This window comes from Malus sylvestris, chromosome 12, assembly GCF_916048215.2.
Source record: "Malus sylvestris chromosome 12, drMalSylv7.2, whole genome shotgun sequence".
Lineage (NCBI taxonomy): Eukaryota > Viridiplantae > Streptophyta > Magnoliopsida > Rosales > Rosaceae > Malus > Malus sylvestris.
In genome coordinates this window covers 21,108,365-21,126,975 of record NC_062271.1, presented here as the reverse complement: position 1 = coordinate 21,126,975, position 18,611 = coordinate 21,108,365, and the positions used below count along the sequence as shown (strand labels likewise).

Below are 18,611 nucleotides of genomic sequence, written 5' to 3'. Positions count from 1 at the left end.
GATCTCGAACTTAAACATGACCGCGAGCAGTTTCAGGACATGCATGCTTTGAAAGATCAAGGAAGTTCGCAGCATTTTCATATGAACCCTGAGCAGTTTGGTTAACAGTATGATCTTCAAGATTGATGGGCTCTTCTTCCAGTTGGTGACTTGATCTTTAAGGATTATCGAGACTTTGCTCTTCGGTGACGGTGCCATCGAAAGGTTGTTAAAGCTTCTCGAGCCTTTTGGTTAGAGCAACGGTGTCCAGCTTGGATCTTTACTTGAACTCCTCCGTCTGGATTGTGTGGTTATGTAGGGAAGGGCTTCGTGCTTCATGATTTGTTCCAGCTCGTTGTGTTGCATTCTTCTCTGCTTGTTTCTTTTGCATAGCTGAAGCGGTGTGCAACCTTTTGCCTTTAAATGATTCTTCGGAGCACCACCTCTCAGCGACTCACTCATGCTTGGCAGCTTCAGTGCAAAGAGCCGATGTCAACAGATCCACACTCCTGAAGCATTTGCTGAGGGAATTCGAGACATATCAGCAGTTGAAGATGAGCACTCGAGAGCAACGCCAGGTAGGTAACCAGGCAAAGGTTGTAGGCAATCAGTTCTTGATCGGACGTTTAATTTCAGGTTCCGACTGATTGCTTCCCTTCTCCTTGTTCTGCAGGCAAGAGCAAGGGCAAGGGAAATGATGGGGGGAAAACATGATATGAGATACCTTTGCTTTCGACCCTAATGATATGAGATACTTTTGCTTTTGAAGAAGTAGCGGACGACCAGCACATGCATTTGTTGCGCCTGTCTCCACATGCTTCGATGCATCATCTTCACCTGCATCATCTGTTTTCCAGGCAGATGTAGAGACGAAGAAGAAACAGAAGATGTTGAAGATGAGTATTCGAGAGCATGGCTAGGTGAGCAATCAGGGAAGGTTCCAAGCAGTCGGTTCCTGACCAGGAGCTTGAGTGGAGGTTCCGACATATTTCGTTCTTTATCTTTGTCTTCGCAGTGAAGAGGGAGGACAAAGAAAAGGATAGGGAGAAAGCATGCTATGAGATACTCTTGCTCTCAACCCCAGTGATATGAGATACCCTTGCTCTGGTGTGGCTTGGTTGAAGAAGTGCTTCCAGGGAGGAAGAAAACTGAGTTTTGGTTGCAGATGCCTTTGGCGAGGAAGAAAGGTCAGGCTGGATGTGTTTTCAAGGAGGAAGAAAACTGAGTTTTGGTTGCAGGTGTCTTCGGCAGGGAAGAAAGGTCAGGTTGAATGTGTTTTCAGGGAGGAAGAAAACTGAGTTTTAGTTGCAGATGCCTTCGGCAAGGAAGAGGGGTCAGGCTGGATGTGTGTCTTGCTATAGGATGGAGGTCGAATTATATGGTGAGCTATCAACATCAAGTGGTAGGGTGAGCGTGGCCTTGTCACCCACGCTTGTCGGCAGAAGTGCGGTAGTTGGCGTAATGGACTTCACACGTTTTCAACTTTGTCAGTGATCCCTGACAAAGTTGCACGTGATAGCCGAAAGCTGAGATTGTGTCTGAAAAGTGTCGACGGACTTTACGCAGGAAAATCCGGGTTTTGAAATCCGGAGAGTGGTGTCTCTTCAATTTATGAACGAATGGTTGTGCTGCCTCTCCTTTTAAAGAGGTGTCAATTTGTATTCAACATGCACAATTTGAAGATTGCCTGCTCGTGAAAAATTATCTCTGCTACTCTTTACTTCATCCAACCTTTTTCTTTTAGTATTTTTGAAAATGGCTTCCCCTTTTAACATTTGCTTAGATTTGAGTCTTAGCAGTGACACAGGTGCACCGCGTCAGGGTAATGTATGGCGTCCGTCTTTTTTTTTTCTTCTAATGACCCTCTTACAGTTGAAGACTCTGTGATGAGGGATGCAACAACGGCTACGGTTGTAGCTAGAAACCTCATCACTCCTAAAGATAATAGGATACTTTCACGACGGTCCGATGAGTTAGCTGTTCAAGAGTCCCAAGCTCTCAGTGTCCAGTGTGCGAACTCCGTTTCCAACATGGGCCAACGCTTACTTGCTCGAACTCGCCAGGTTGAATCATTGACAGCCGAGGTGGCAGCTCTTAATCAAGAGATTAGGCAGCTCAGGCGTGAGAATAGAGAGTTGCATGTGCTTGCAAATAGTTATTCGACGAGCATGAAGAGGAAGCTTGATCAGCTGATGGACTCCGAAGGTCGAATTCAAAGTGACCATCGGAAGTTTGTGGATGTATTCCAGAGGCACTTTTTGCCTTCGTCATCTGGAGTTCGACCAAGTATTGAGGCTCCGAATAAGCTATCTTCAGTGCCTCCCTCCTTTAGGGTTCCACCGAGTACCAAGGCTCCAAGTACTGAGGCTTCACACAAGTGACATTCGTGAAGGCTTTTTTTTTTTGTGTAATTTCTCGGAGATATTAATGGACATGCCTTATTTTATTCAGTATGTTGTGTTGAAACGCAAATAAAACGCATATATGACTAAGATGTATTACTTCCCTATGCACCCACTTCCTTTTAGATGGTGAGTAGTGCACCCATTTCCTTTTAGATGGTGACTGGAAGCATCATTTTGTCATCACCACCCATTTCCTTTTCCATTATTGACTTGCTAATAGTAATACACACTCGTGAGTGGCTTGACGATAGCACGGTTGGGTTTTTTTGGTGGCCTTCCTCACTGCACTGCGTTCTTCTCGCATGCGGACCATCTTTTCACTTGCACAGTCACCTTATTACATTCTTCACTGCATGCAGATTGCTTTTTACACAGTCACTGCATCGCATGCGGATCACTGTTCGCACAGTCACTACACTACATGCAGACCGGTTTTATTTGCAGCCTGTTGAGACCAATATATATATATACACTCGCATTCATACACACATGCATATATACATAAGGCACTGCGTAGTCTTTACATAGACACTGCACCAGCTTACTGCCCTGAATCTTAACTGCACTGTCATGTTTCCTTGCTGCGACGTGTTCTTCTCGTCTGCCGTGTGGTGAGCTCGGTGTTGTACAAAAAGTGGTGCAGCTTCTTCAACCTCATCGCCCTGCAGTCGGTCACGTCGATATTCATCATGTTCATCCGAAGTCTTCACTGCGGCAAAGGAAGAGCTCACCATCATCAAAATTAGGGCAGCAGCAACAAACTTCATTATCCTGCAAGCTTCAGGGAGAGTTGCAGGAGAGCATGAGGACGAAAGGATGAAGGACTGCAGCATGGTGGCGGGGTTGGAATATCGGGAAGGTAATGAGGACGTTGGGGAGGAGGAGTTGACAGCCGGCTGAGCACCGTGAGCAGAGTAAGCGGAGGAGAGAGAGGAGTCCCGATGCGCCGACGAGGCTCGAATGGCTTTGGCCGCAAGCGAATCGTCAGACAGCGGCGGCGGCAATGGGTGCCGAGTTTTATCTTCCTCTTCTTCTTCAAATCGAAAGCTCGTGCTTGATTTCGATGACGACGACGAAGACAAAACATGTTGCCTCCTTCTGTAAGCCATTTCCGACTACCCCCTCTTTCCTCCACTCAATCGAATTGCGAAACCCTAATCCCCAAATCAATTTCCGAGCCTCTAACACTCGCCGCTCATTCAAAATGCGAGCTTTACCCCTCTTTCTTCTTCATTTTGGTCAACAGAGTCTCCATGCGACTGCACGGATTGGAAATTGAAGAGGGCTGATGACGAAAGCCCTAAACTTGGAAACCCAAGTACAGTCACAGAGACGAAGATCTCCTTCCTCCGCCTTCAGCCGGACGAATCAGCCCTCTTTCTTCTGAATTCACCCGCCTGTGTGCGTTGTGCTCCTCTTCATTCATTGTGTTTTGAGACTTCTTCAACTTTTTGCAGTTTTTGGCGAGCGACGTCATCCCAGCATCGGTCAACTCACGGTATGCGCGGATCTTCAGGCGCGTGAGGTTACGGCATCGCAGAAATGAGGACGAGTGCCTCGTCGCCGACGCTGACGGATCTGCGGTCGCATTTGAGGGCGAGCTTGGTGACGGCGCGGTGGAGCGAATTAATGGCGGTGAGCCGAGGGGAGTCATCGTCGTCGGAGTTAGAGGATGGGACGGAGGCGGAGGCGGAGGCGGAATCGTCCCTGGGGATGGCGACAGAGAGAAACGCCGCGAGTTGCTGCTGTTGGTGATAGAGTCCTTGCATCGTTATCTTGCTGCTGATGCCGCTTCTGCACTAGAAGCATCTCTCATTCTCTCACTCAACTGAGTCGGCTCTGGAACTCTGACTCGGGTTTTCTGATTGGTTTATCCGCAGCTGCTGTTGCTCTGCGCTATCTCTGTGTCTCTGGACTCAACCTGATCCGTCTTCTGCAGGTGGTGGGACTGGGCCTGTGAATTGAGCTTTCCGCTGCTGGGCCGAGACACAAGTGAGGATGGGCCTGTCATTTGGGCTGCTCTTTTCTGTGGACTTCAACTTGTGTTTATTTGATTTGGCACGGGTCTTAAGTGTAGGAAGACCCACATTAATATGTATACATTTTTTTTTAATTTTTTTTAATTTTTTAATTTTTTTAATTTTTTAATTTTTTTTAATTTTTTATTAATACATAAAACATATGTATTTTATTTTTTCTTTCTCTTTTTTTTTTTTGTAAATACATAAAACATGTATCTTTCTTTCTTCTTTTTTTTTTTGTAATAAAATTGACTCTATTTAATAAAACATTTTTTTTTTATTTTGATGTGATGCTAGGAATCTTTAATTTTGGAGAAGGCGAAGTATGATGCTGGAACCCTCACGAAGCTTTCAGAGACGTGGTATTTGGAGTGAGCAGGACATGGGTATATCTGTGCTTTTTGCTGCCTAGGGTTTGTACAAGAGACTGCAACGGGGTTTCGCTGTGTAGTGCCTTTTGATCACAGTTTTTCCTCGGTGGTGCGCTGCCGTATGGAGCTGTGCAACAGACTGCAGCGGGGCTTTGCTGTGTAATGCCTTTTGTTCACAGTTTTCCCTTGGTGGTGACGTCGCCGTGCGGTGTAAGAAACTGCTTGCGTAATCGCTGCGGGGTTGCGTAGTGTGATTGCGTGGCATTTTGGTTTCTTTGCTTCTGTAGCGTGCTTTGAAGGACCGTCTTATAGCTGCCATCTTTGCCACTGCTGCTTGGAGCCTATTCCAGTGCGTCACCTTTACCGTGTGGGGTTGTGCAAAAGACTACAGCGAGTTTATGCTGTGTAGTGCCTTTTGGTCACAACTTTCCTCGATGGGGACGTTGGCGTAATGCTCACCTTTGTAATACAGCTTTGTAACCAAATCATTCATTTAAAGAAATAAAGTATTCATACTTTGAATTCGCTTTTTATTCTTCAAAGGGTTTGTGTTTTTTTTATGATGATGTGACTGTACTTGAAATTTTGAAGTTTCAAGTTGCCTACGTACTCTTCTAAAGAAGAGATCAAGTCATAACGTAGTTCAAATGAGTGATGAATTTTTATTTATTTTTTTATTTTTTTTATGGTGATTTTGATGATGATTTTGCCGTACATAGTTTATGCTCTTACGGGTCAGGAGCCTGGTTGTCGCCTTTTTAGGGGTAGTATCGCTTCAAGAATCTGCCATTTATGGGACCGATCTTCAAGCCGTCTTCTGCCATGATTAAGTAGGCACCGCTTGTGTAGACCTATTGTATTACGTACGGTCCATCCCACTTTGATGTGAACTTGCTTTTTGTCTTGTGAGTTGTGATGATAGGCCTTCGTAATGCAAGGACGAGATCTCCAGTTTGGAAAGACCTTGGGCGGACCTTCTTGTTGAATGCCTTGGATAGCCGTGCTTGGTAGCATTCCAGGTGTTGTTGAGCTTCGAGCCTTCTTTCGTCGAGTGATTCCAACTCTTGAAGGCGCAACTTTGCATTCTCTTCATCAGTCAAGCCTTCTTGTATAGCCATCCTAAGTGAGGGGATTTGACTTTCTAGCGGTAGAACAGCTTCCACGCCATATACGAGAGAATAAGGGGTAGCTTGGGTAGGAGTCATATGCGTCGTCCTATATGCCCAAAGTGTTTCGCTTATTCTTTCGTGCCAGTCTCTCTTTGTTCGGCCGATCACCTTCTTTAAGAGGTTGCACAATGTTTTGTTGAATGCTTCTGCGAGACCGTTGGCCGGAGCATGATACATGGAAGACTTGTGCTGCTTGAACTTGTATTTCTCACAGAGCTCTTCTACAAGTCGGTTGGAGAACTGTTTTCCATTGTCAGTGATAATGTAGCGAGGCACACCATATCTGTGGATGATATGTTCTTTGATGAAACGGACAACAATTTCCTTTTTTACTTCCCTTAGGGGTATGGCTTCAGTCCACTTGGAAAAGTAATCTATTGCAGCTAGGATGTAGGCTTCTCCTGCGGATGACTTTGGAGTAATTGGTCCCACGACGTCCAGTCCCCATGCATCGAATGGCCATGAAGCAGTTGTAGGGTGTAATGGTTTAGGTGGTTGATGTATGAAGTTGGCGTGGAATTGGCAGGCTTGGCACCTTTTGACATGTTCCAGGCAATCCTTCACCATACTTGGCCAGTAGTAACCCATTCTTTTGAGCTGGAAATGTAGCCTTGGTCCAGATTGATGCGCTCCGCACACGCCTGAGTGTGCTTCTTCCATGGCTTGATTGGCTTCTTCCTCACCTAGGCATCTCAGAAGTACTCATTCGAAAGAGCGCCAGTAGAGTGTTTCTTTGTAGTAAAGGAAGCGAGGTGCTCGTCGACGTATTTCAGAGCGGTGTCTAGGATCATTTGGAAGTTTTCCATACTCTAAGTAGTCAATCAATGGTTGTCTCCATTCTTCAACATCGACTGGAAGTACCGAGATGACATTTGTATCATCTAGTAGCATTTCGGTGGCGAGGGGGATGACCCATCTTTGGCAAACTGGCACGTCTGCAGCTTCGTCTTCTCCTAGTGTCATATTCGAGGCTAGGTTAGCGAGAGCGTCTGCCATTTGATTTTCTTTTCTCGGCACATGTTCTAGTGTTACAGCCTCGAACTTTTGTAGCAGCTGAGTTGCCAGTCGGAAGTACGGAACGAGATCGTCTTTCCTCACCTCATATTCAGTCAAGAGTTGACTAATTATGAGCTTAGAGTCGCCATATACCTCGAGGGTTGTGATTTCCATGTTGATCGCCATTTGGAGCCCGATGATTAGTGCTTGGTACTCAGCGACGTTGTTGGAGCACAATTCGCTTAGTTGGAATGAATAAGGTAGTATTTGCCTTTGTGGCGACATGAATACTACTCCTGCCCCCTCTCCGTCTGCTCGTGCGGATCCGTCGAAGAACATCGTCCATCTCGGGAATATGTCAATGTAGAATACCTCATCGTCAGGCAAGTCGTCTGAGATTTTCCAATCGGCTGGGATTGGATGATCTGCAAGGAAGTCTGCTAATGCTTGTCCCTTGACGGCTTTAGCTGGGACGTAAATGATCTCGTATTGATTGAGAATCAACGTCCATTTAGCTAGTCGCCCTGTCAAAACTGGCTTGGACATGACGTATTTAATCGGGTCAGCTTTAGCAACCAAGTGGATGGTGTAAGCATGCATGTAATGTCTGAGCTTCTGGATGGCAAACACCAAGGCAAGGCACATTTTTTCTATTGGGGAGTAGTTCAACTCAGCGCCGGTGAGTGTTCGACTCAGGTAGTAAAGCGCTCATTCTTTCTGGAATTCGTTTTCCTGTGCCAAGAGTGCTCCCACTGAACTTTCCTGAGCGGCGATGTACAATATGAGCGGTTTCCCGGGCACAGGCGCCCCCAGGACGGGTGAACTTGATAAATATTTTTTTATGCTTTCAAAAGCATTGTGGCACGTTTCGTCCCATACGAACGGAACATCCTTTTTCATGAGTCAGCTAAACGGTTGACAACGCCCTGCAAGGTTAGAGATGAAGCGTCTGATGAAGGCTAGTCGTCCTTATAGACTTTTCAGCTCGTGCAGGTTTCTTGGCTCGGGCATGTTTTGAATGGCCTTGATTTTTGATTGGTCCACTTCAATGCCACGGTGCTTGACAATGAAGCCGAGGAACTTTCCAGAGGTGACGCCAAACGCACACTTTAACGGGTTCATCTTGAGGTTGTATTTTCGCAGCCTTTCGAACACTACTCGCAAATCCTTCAAGTGATCTGATCTTTTCTTTGTTTTGACCACCACGTCGTCCATATAACATTCTACGTTTTTGTGTAGCATGTCATTGAAGATTTTCTGCATTGCTCGCTGATATGTGGCTCCAGCGTTCTTTAGACCAAAGGGCATCACCTTGTAGCAGTAGATACCTTTTGGAGTGCGGAATGCTGTTAGTTCCTCATCTTCGAGAGCCATACGAATTTGATTGTACCCAGAAGAGCCGTCCATAAATGACAGTGCCTCGTGGCCAGTGGTTGCGTCCACCATGATTTCGATGATCGGCAAGGGGAAGTCGTCTTTCGGGCAAGCGTCATTGAGGTCCCGGAAGTCTACACAAACACGTATTTGTCCAGATTTCTTAAGGACGATGACGATGTTGGAGATCCACTTGGGGTATTGCACCTCTCGAATGAAGCCTGCTTCTATTAGCTTGTCAATCTCTACCTCGATTTGTGGAATGAGCTCGAATCGATAGCGCCTTTAAGTTTGCTTTATCGGTTGCGTTCCAGGCTTAACTGCAAGATGATGCACAGCGATGACAGGGTCAAGGCCGGGCATTTCCTTGTAAGTCCAAGCAAAGACGTCTTTGTACTCTGATAACAGTAGGTAATACTCATCTACCTCGTCCGCACTTAGCAGCGCACTCACGAAGATAGGTTTCTGCTCCTCTTTTGTGCCTAAGTTGAGCTCCTTGAGATCATCAACCGTGGATTGCCCCCCATCCTCAAGTTGCGGTGGCGCAGCAGCGACATCTTCTTCGGGGATCTCATCTTCTCTGCTTTCTTGGATCGTGATGTGGAAGACATCTTGGAATCCCTCTTCGGTGTCGTCCTCTTGGGCTGGTCGGCATGAAGATTGTCCAGTGTGGATGATGGTGCGCCTTCTTACTTTCAGTGGTCCATTTATGTCCACCTCCAAGATTGCTTGGCGCTTCATCCTTGAAGGAATTGAGCTTCGAATATCACATTTTTCTGCTATCATGTCGCGTTTTTCTTCCTTTGACGTTGTCTTCCAATTTCTAGAAAACTTCTTGTTGTCTTCAAGTCTTTCCAAAGCTGACTGACGAGGAAGAGAGCTAGTCGTGTTGCTTTGCTTCTTAGGTTTTGACAACCTTTCAAAAGCAGAGCTTTGGGATGCTGGCATGTTAAGTCTCTTGAAAACGGAGGTTCGGTTTTGACCACCAATGTGGTTAAGTGCTGACATTCTGGGTCTTGAACGATTCATCCTATCGAAGACTGTCGTCCAAGGGGTGGATTTAGGCTCATCATAATCTTGTTCAATACTCACGCTGATGTGTTGAGTGCTAGCATTTTTCGCTTTGCTTGAAATCTTCACGGGTGCATTTGGTGTGAAGCCTAGTCCAGCTTTGTTGTTATCAACTCCGTAACCGTGCTTCTTCAACTTTTTTTGAGTCTCGGTGAGGTCACGTTCTTTATTGTTAACGGTGTTTGAAACCTTCTTTCCATGATTCGAAGAAGAAGCGAAGTCGTAGCCAGCTTTTGACATGAGTTTATAGGCGTTTGGATCAAAACCTTCTTCGGTCCTCTGGGTTGGGAGAAAGCTTGGTTCCACCCCCTTTGGTAGAGCTTTTATGAAGCCTTGTGATAGTCTTGCGACCTTAGTGCCGCCTAGCTGTGTCAGAGGTAAAACTGCATTCGTCTTGAGCAACTTTACATTATCCATATGCCTCTGTGCATCGGCTTTGTTTGCTCCAGTTTCGAACGGAGATTGACCATTCTTTCTTCTCGACATCGGGATGTATCGGAAAACGGGTGTGTTTGGTCCATTTGAGGGAGTCCTACTCCCCTTTGTTGTTGTACGTTTAGCCATCTCATTATCGTTCTTGCTTGAAGACGGTGTAACTTCTTCTTCTTGCTTCTTGGGCATGGCTTGTCGCTCCTGCTTTTTAGGTGTTGCTTTGCCCGTGGATTTGATCTCTTTTGGAAGAGCTTCGGGCACCATGTCTTCATCCATGTAGAACTTGGCGTCTGCGAAATGTGATTCGGCTTCAGTGAATGGTTTGGTGTCGCCATAGATCACATTCACTCCTTCTCGGTAGAATTTTAAGCATTGGTGAAGGGTAGACGGTACTACTCCATTCGCATGGATCCAAGGCCTTCCTAAGAGTAAGCCGTAGGAAGTTCTTGCATCAATCACGTGGAATATCGTGCTCGACTTGAGTTCACCGATAGTCATCTCCACTCGGATCATGCCCATCGCTCTTTGTCCTCCTTGATTAAAACCTTGGATTAGTAGACGACTTAGGGACAGTTCATCCGCCTTGATGCCGATTGTAGTCATTGTCGACTTTGGCATGATGTTTATGGCTAATCCACCATCCACAAGCATGCGGTTGACTTTGTGCCCCTTTACATACCCAGAGACGAAGAGAGGACGGTTGTGAGGCTTGGATCCTAGCAGCAAGTCTTCATCGGTGAAATGGATTGCATCCTCGATGGCACAACATGTGGCACATTCATGTGGCCGAGGCTTCAAGCCTTCGTTCTTGCTTTCTTGCACTTCGTGTTCATTGGGACTTTCCAAGACAGCTGCTAATGCTATTCGCATCTTCTTTGGTAATCGTAACGCTTCCTCAATGCTAAAGTGTGTTGGCAGACCTTCTTCGCGCGTGAAAGTTTTTTCTCCCTCAGTGGTGATATCTTTGCCTTTTGAAGGTTCTTCCATTTCTACTTCGACCAAATGGCATGCAGCGATAGTGCACTGTTGGAAGAAGTCATTCGGGAAGTACTCGTACAAGGAGACAGGAATGCGTGGCTCTTGCTCCATAGGTTCCCGAGCATACGTTGGCTTATCGACTTTTACGTTTCTTTTAGGCTTCCTACTGTTGCGGCGACGGTGTTTTCTCACTTGTTCCACCTTTGGTCTTGTGGCTTGTGGTTTTGGTTTCCTTGTTTTTTTGTAGGTCACCAATGTCCATCCTTCATCATCATCGGTATACGCATCTTGTTCGTTTACCCCCGGCGATGGTTGTGTAGAAGGCGCCGTGTAGCTTGCACATTGATAGGAATGGTCGGGTGTCGTTTGGAGAGGCACGGGATCGAAGGATCCGAATGCCATTGTAGTAGTATGTGTTGCGGCTGTGTCCTCAAGGTCTAGCTCGATTCTCCCTTGTTGCGCTAGCTTCATAATGAGTTCTTTGAGGACGAAGCACTTGCCCACATGATGGCTTACGATACGATGGTACTTGCAGTACCTAGGATCGTTCATTCGATTCATTTCTTCAGGGCGCTTGCACTCTGGTAACTCAATTACCTTCTTTTCCAGCAAGTCATCTAACATCGCATCCACGTCTGAGTCAGGAAAAGGGTACGTCTTTTGCTCCAACTCTCTCAAGGTGTTTTTATACTTGTCTTGGGTGCGAGGAGGCTCACTTCTCTTTGTCTCCTTTGCCTTGGTCTTGGAGGAAATCTTGATAGGCGCAGAGGTGGTCTTGATAGGCGCGGATGGGGTTTTGATGGGGGTAGTGTTGACAGTAAAAGTTTTCTTGGCAGGCTTTTTTCCGGTCTTGTCCACACTCGGGGCGAACACCTTATCCTTCTTGAAGTGGGTGATCGGCTCATTCTTTCCGTGATTGGCGATACTCAGCTCCATGTCATGGGAACGCGTTGCCAGCTCCTCAAACGTTCTTGGTTTTATGCCTTGGAGAATGTAATGTAACCCCCAGTGCATGCCTTGAACACACATCTCAATGGCAGAGATTTCAGAAAGCCGATCTTTGCAATCCAGACTTAATGAACGCCATCTATTGATGTAGTCGACGACGGGTTCCTCCTTCCACTGTTTCGTACTGGTCAGCTCCAGCATGCTTACGGTGCGGCGCGTGCTGTAGAAGCGGTTGAGGAATTCCTTTTCTAGCTGATCCCAACTGTTGATAGACTCGGGCTCGAGGTCTGTGTACCAGTCAAAGGAGCGCACGAACTGCTTGACGAGGTAGTCTCCCTCTGTTCCAGCATTGCTGCAGGTTTCAATGAAGTGGGCGACATGTTGCTTCGGGTTCCCCTTTCCATCGAACTGCATAAACTTTGGTGGTTGATAACCCCTCGGCATCTTCAAAGCGTCAATCTTCTTGGAGTAGGGCTTTGAGTATAGTACGGAATCATGTGAGCTTCCTTCATACTGCGCCTTGATGGTGTTGGCGATCATCTCCTGCAGCTGCTGGATAGAGAGATACCCCATGAGCGTCGCCGCTTGGTCTAGCTTCAGCGCCTCTTCGACGTTCTCCACTGGAGGTTCCTCATCCTCGTCCTTTTCCTTCTTTACTGGATTATCCCCTTGCCTGGCTTTCTCATCGGGCTTTGCATCTAGTTGGTTAACGAGTGCTGCGATTTGCAGGTCTTTGTCCTCCACAGTCCTTGTGAGTTTTGCGATTGTTTCATTCATTTGAGCCAGCTGCTCCTCAATTGAAGTCGCTCCAGCAACCATGACTTGCATAGCTATGCCGCTGCTTGAGTCGGCATCAGAAAGTAAGGATTCAGAGTACTTCCTCTGGCTTTCCTCTCTTGGCGCCCTGAGCGAGGCCAGGGTGATCACCGATTTGTGCCTCGGGTGCTCTTGTGCCTTCGGCGGAGTTGATGCAGGGGTGGAAGAGGCGGCAGAAAGAGCTTTTGCCTTACTTCGAGTTATGATGCCTGACGTGACGCCTCCTGCCATGATGACGCTCTTGTTTCTTGCATCAACAGCGAGGACAACTTGGGCCTTCTTTGACGCCATTTGTGCTTGTTGCGGATTCAAAGATAGAGATGAGAGGTAGAGACAGTCCCACTGGGCGTGCCAAATTTGTAAACACGGGAATTCCTGCGATAAACGAGACAAGAACACGTGTACAAAATAATATTTGTATTAATGATTTAGGGGTTACAATCTCTTCTACAAATTTATCCTCTGATTCTATCTTTGAAACGTGTGGATGTAGTGTTGTTGATCCAAGGGCCGTCGAGGCTTGATCTTGGACGAACAGTTGATGAATGATGAACACCTTCTTCAAGGGGCCGTCGGGGCTTGATCTTGAATTGGTGGAAGTTCTTCAAGGGGGCATTATGGCTTGATCTTGAAGGAGGATTTCACGAAGAACGAAGAGGGCTTTCTTGATCCTTCGGGATTTGCTTGAGAGCTTCAGAGTTTCGAGGCTTCAAGGCTTTGGTGTGGTGTGATTTCTCTTCCAATTTGGGAGTAGAGAAAGTGTCTATCCAAAATCCTCCTTGATTCTTTGATGGGGGAGCCTATTTATAGGCTTTGGGAATGGATCACCACCATCCATTTGTTTTGGGTGGATGTTGTAGGTGAATTTTGGTGGGTGTTGTAGGTGAATTTTGGTGGGTGTTGTAGGTGAATTAAATGAAGGTTGTAATTTTAATACAATGGTCAACATTTATTTCACTAAAATTTCAATGTTTACAAATGTAATCTTAATGCAACGGCTAACATTTATGCCACCGAAATTTCAATGTCTACAGCCCTCTCCCCTAGCAATATGTAATAAAATATTAGTTTTTTTTGTTTGTTTAAATAATATAAAATAAAAAAAAACATTGGAAATAAGGCTGCAGGCCCTCGGGCTGACACAAAAAAAATTAAATAATGCCTAGCCCTTGGGCTGCAGGCTGGTGGATTCCTCACGGCCCTTGTGCTCGGGTTCCCACCCTCACTCGGGCTCTCCATGACTGGAGCACTGTCCACCGGGCCTCATGCCCTTTCTTCTCCCCTGTCCCCCGAGCAATCCACATGGGTGGAGTTGCTCTAAGGCGTACCAATGCCTAATACAAGAGAAGAAAGTCAAGAAAGTCAAGAAGCGGCGTTGTGAGAGACTAATTAACCTTAAAATTTTATTATTTGGATAGTAAAAGCTAACACGTTATTTTGAGAAAAAAGAAAGAAAGATAAAAACTGATAAAACATATAAAAATCCTCTTACTTAAAGATTAAAAACAAGTAAAAATCTAATTAAATATTAAATTTGTTACTAATGTGGATCAAATTTAAACCCTCTTACTTAAAAATGTTGTACGGAGAAAAAAAAATTAGCATTTTGCATTATTCTAAAATTTATATCTTATAAAAGTATCATTTTCAATTTCGTAACACTACGTCAAAAGCTCGAACAAACAAATTCAATGGCTTGAAGTTGAAGGTGGTAGGCGAAGACACGTACGGAGGACACTGTTGGCCAAAAGAACCAGTTCAATTTTAGGCAAGCAGCTTCTCCAACGTTGACCAAACCAGCTACACTTCCCTGACTATCTCTCTCTCTCTCTCTCTCTCTAAAACCTCCATTCTTTCTCTCTCATCATCTCCCCTCCCTCTCCACTTCCCACAACCTTCATCTCCCAAACCAATCAATCATTCGACTCTTTCAATGGCGGGGGAGCCACCGTCGTCGGGTGCCCAAATGAGAGTGAACTCACGGCGGCACTACAACGTAGTCCACCCAGTAGACATTGAGACGCCGCCGCTAGCCTCCCCAGCTCCGGCCGTGTCTCCGCCCGTGTACAGAGAGATCAAGCATTTCAAGAAATGGGTTGTCTGGCTGATTCCTGTCTTTGTTGCTGCCAACGTCGTTATGTTCATCATCACCATGTATGTCAACAACTGCCCCAAGAACTCAGTCTCTTGCATTGCCACGTTCTTGGGGAGGTTCTCCTTCCAGCCTTTTAAGGAGAACCCGCTTCTTGGACCGTCCTCATCGACGTGAGTTCGTAATTTCTGTTGTCAAATTTGAAGGATTCTGATTGTTTTCGCTTCGATTTTACATTTCAAGCAAAATTGGCAAACGATAGGATAATGTACATTAAATTCATCTAAACTACGGCCAGTGCGGAAGGGTTTGAACCCGAAGACGCAGCGGGTTGAAGAGAAAGGCCCTGTCCACCACTTGCAAACCCTTTGTTTTAAAAATTTCGTACTTTACTTTTCATTGTTATGTATTGGGAACATGTGTTCGAGTTTAGAACTTTATTCGAAATCATTTGGTGGGTATTTGGAACTTTGGAATTAGATTTTCAATTGGTTTGTGAAGTACTAACTTTTAATCTCATTTGGGTCTGACCCTTTAGCTGTTTTTGTTATGAAATTGTTAATTGATTGCATATTGTTAATTTGATACATTTTGTTTGAGTTAGCCCCAATTTTGTGCTTTAAGAAAACCATTTGGTTCTAAGTTTTGCATACTTTCCGTTGTTCTGTTTCAATAAAAAGATGTTTTACAAGTTTGGGGATTGATCCGAAATCATTTGGTGGGTGTTTGTAATCAGAGTTTTTGATTAGTTATGTTTTAATCTCAATTGGGGCGGACCCTTTTTGCTCTAAAGGTTGTTAATTGATTGAGATTGTAAGTATAACATGGTATTGTGTTGGATTTTCATTGGTTTAGGTTGCAGAAGATGGGGGCTTTGGATGTAAATAAGGTGGTTGACAGACACCAGGGGTGGCTTCTCATCACTTGCAATTGGTTACATGGGGGTGTTTTCCATTTATTGGCTAATATGTTGAGCCTTTTAGTCATCGGATATCGGTTAGAGCAAGAGTTCGGCTTTGGTATGTATTCGAAAATTAGTTTTTTTAGTCTAATTCCGTGGTATATATCATCTGCAAATTCAAAGAACTTTGTGATCATAAGCATTTTCATCATTCAAGGGAATCGACTAATGATTCTTTGCACTGCAACTTAGTCAAGTTAGGCTTTTATTATCATCGAGTCAAGTCGATTTGGTGATGTAGGTTTTGCTTATTTTACTTCATCTCAGTAAACTTACTCATGTCGTTTGTGCTATTCTCATGTGTTTCTATTGCAGTCCGGATTGGGTTGCTATATGTCATCTCTGGACTTGGTGGGAGTTTGTTGTCTTCACTTTTCATCCAAACAAACATCTCTGTTGGTGCTTCTGGTGCACTTTTCGGGTTGCTGGGAGCCATGCTTTCTGAACTTATCACTAATTGGACAATTTATGCTAGTAAGGTAATTGTTGAACTACTTTAAAGGAGCTTCATACTTCAGAAAACAAAAATTTGGTGACATTCAGGAACCCGTATCTAATTTGTTATTCTTGTTCAGTTTGGAGCACTTTTCACCCTCCTGATCATCATAGCAATCAATTTGGCAGTGGGAACACTCCCACACGTTGACAACTTTGCTCATATTGGAGGATTCCTTTCGGGATTTTTTCTTGGGTTTGTGTTTCTTATCCGCCCCCAGTTTGGATGGGTTAACCAAAGATATACTTCTCCAGGTCCAGGATATGCCTCATCTCAAACAAAATCAAAGTTCAAGACCTATCAGTGCGTTTTGTGGGTCCTCTCTGTGATCGTTTTAATTGTTGGGTAAGCCAATTTGTTTCTGTGCTTGTGTGCTTCTGTGCACTTCATGTTTCCATATTTAGGTTGCCATAGTACTAGTAAAAGTATATCAAAAACAAGATTACTACTAACTAAAAATATAACATGCGGACTTCTTTCTACCCAATTAACATTTTTAACAAGTTCTTTTTAGGCGATATACGGCTCCTTTAGGACTTTAGGTTTTGCTCACTTACCAGCTTCAGCCCGGAATTTTTTTTTGTACTTGTATTGAAAGCGAGTTTCTAAAGTTCTTGTACCAAGTAAAAAGAGAAACACACTTGCCTACATGTTGAAATCTAGCTTTTGGAGTTCAACGTAATCATGAAACAGAACTTTCTCTATTTCAAATACCAGATTAGTGTAGAGTTTCCTATTCCTGGCTGAAGCTTTTTCTTGGTTTCTTCTACCTAGGAATAAGCTTCAAAGCGTCGGAAACTAATAATAGAAACTTTGCCAATTTTGTTGCCTACATATAGACTGGCAGAGAACCTTTTCGAAACATGGTAGCAGCTTACTCCGGAGTAATAATTAGATTGGAGACATGGGTTCAGACCGAGACTGAGGAGAGCTCTATATCAGTATATTTCTTTGGCGTGATCTTTGTTTCTCTAGAAGTGAAACATGTATACTTGGAGAGGCTTTGCAACACTCAGCACCCTCATTTTTGTTCTTGCTTTTCTTCTTGGTTGTATGGTCTCCTTCTATTAGTTCATGTCAAAATTGGTGCACCCGGGGGATATCATATATGGTAAACTTAGGTAGTTTGGATTTACGCCTGGCTGGGAAAGTTTGTGTAATTTGAAAATTTAGTAGTCAATTACGCAGTATAAATTTACAATCTAAACAGATTTTTGCTGATATGACAGGTTTACAGTTGGCCTCGTTATGCTTCTTCGGGGAGTTGATGCCAATAAGCATTGTTCTTGGTGTCATTATTTATCTTGTGTCCCTACTTCAAGATGGAGCTGCAACTCGGAGCCTGCATACTGCACGGTACCTAACACTCTACACCTGCTCCTACCTGTGCATATAATTTAAGACGCGCAATCAGTTTTACAATCCAAACCGTTTTTCTAAAACTGGATTAACTTCTTAAGTTATTAGTAGACGCATATTGTCCTAGTTCCCGTGCGTTAAATGGAATTGTTCATTAGAAAGAGTCGGTTTATATACTATGAAATAATGTTTTGAGGCAATGTACGTATGGCACTGGTGAGCAAAAACAGTCTGTCCAGTACTTACCGTGTGATAACTGCATCAATCTGACTCCTGTGCGCGATGATCTCATTGCAGACAAACCAGATGGGTGATCAAATCTATTTAACTTGCTCGAGCAACGGTAAGAACGGCACGTATACGGTTCCAAATGCAAGCAGTTCTCAGATCCAGGGGTTATGCTCTCAGCTTTGCAGTTGATTTTTGCAGTCAAGAGGTTCCATGAGTTGCTCAGATGTATACCTTCGTTATTATATGTATTCATATCATCGTGTAATCTCGACTCTTGATCTTTACTATCAGTAGAAATTTGATTTGTGTACACTTTTAAAAAAAGCCTTATGTTCGACTCTCATAAATAGTGAGTTCGATATCAAATTTTTACTTCCCATTGTGCGGCTTAATCCAACTATTGCCACCCATTGTATGACTTATTCCAACCCCCAACCTAATATCATTGCATAAAAAGAATTTATTTTCAAATTTTTATTTTCATTTTGCGTCCTTATACACTTTTATTTCGCATTCTTCTCCATTCTTTGTTCTTCCCTTCTCCCAGACTTTTCCTTTAACTATAACAGAAAAACTCAAAACAAAATAGTTATCAAATCGATCAGATTTTTTTTTACCTTTGAGAGGTCGTTTGATAATTATTTCGTTTTTAATTTTCACCTTTTTATTGTAAAATTGAAAAAAATAGAAATTATTATAAATAGGCAAAAATTAAAGAGATAACTACTGGTGGCAAAATATCATATTGTATAGTTTCGTAACTATAACACAAAATGATTGCAGGTAAAAAGAGGAAGGGAGAGATACTGATATTATTGCTTTCACTTCTTTTCTTTGCTGTGTATTGTAATCACACACAAAGTACTCTTTATATAGAGCTACATCCGTGACAAACCAAAAAGTGAAATGATT

General features: G+C 44.2%; 1 protein-coding gene across 1 annotated transcript; it reads left to right on the top strand.

The window, feature by feature from the left end:
* Positions 1-14,256: 14,256 nt before the first annotated feature.
* On the top strand, positions 14,257-18,091 carry LOC126592674 (RHOMBOID-like protein 1). The gene is made up of 6 exons (XM_050258430.1): positions 14,257-14,825; positions 15,508-15,671; positions 15,929-16,092; positions 16,189-16,454; positions 17,339-17,465; positions 17,766-18,091. Exons 1-6 carry the CDS (start codon positions 14,494-14,496, stop codon positions 17,886-17,888), a joined length of 1,176 nt encoding a protein of 391 aa, XP_050114387.1. The 5' UTR covers positions 14,257-14,493; the 3' UTR covers positions 17,889-18,091.
* Positions 18,092-18,611: the final 520 nt, after the last annotated feature.

Bases quoted from the DNA above. Each gene is read 5' to 3' on its own strand.
- LOC126592674 (XM_050258430.1), top strand. From the start codon at position 14,494: ATGGCGGGGGAGCCACCGTCGTCGGGTGCCCAAATGAGAGTGAACTCA. The intron at 15,672-15,928 runs GTATGTATTCGA...TTTCTATTGCAG, and splicing joins AGAGCAAGAGTTCGGCTTTG to TCCGGATTGGGTTGCTATAT. The intron at 16,455-17,338 runs GTAAGCCAATTT...CTGATATGACAG, and splicing joins GTGATCGTTTTAATTGTTGG to GTTTACAGTTGGCCTCGTTA.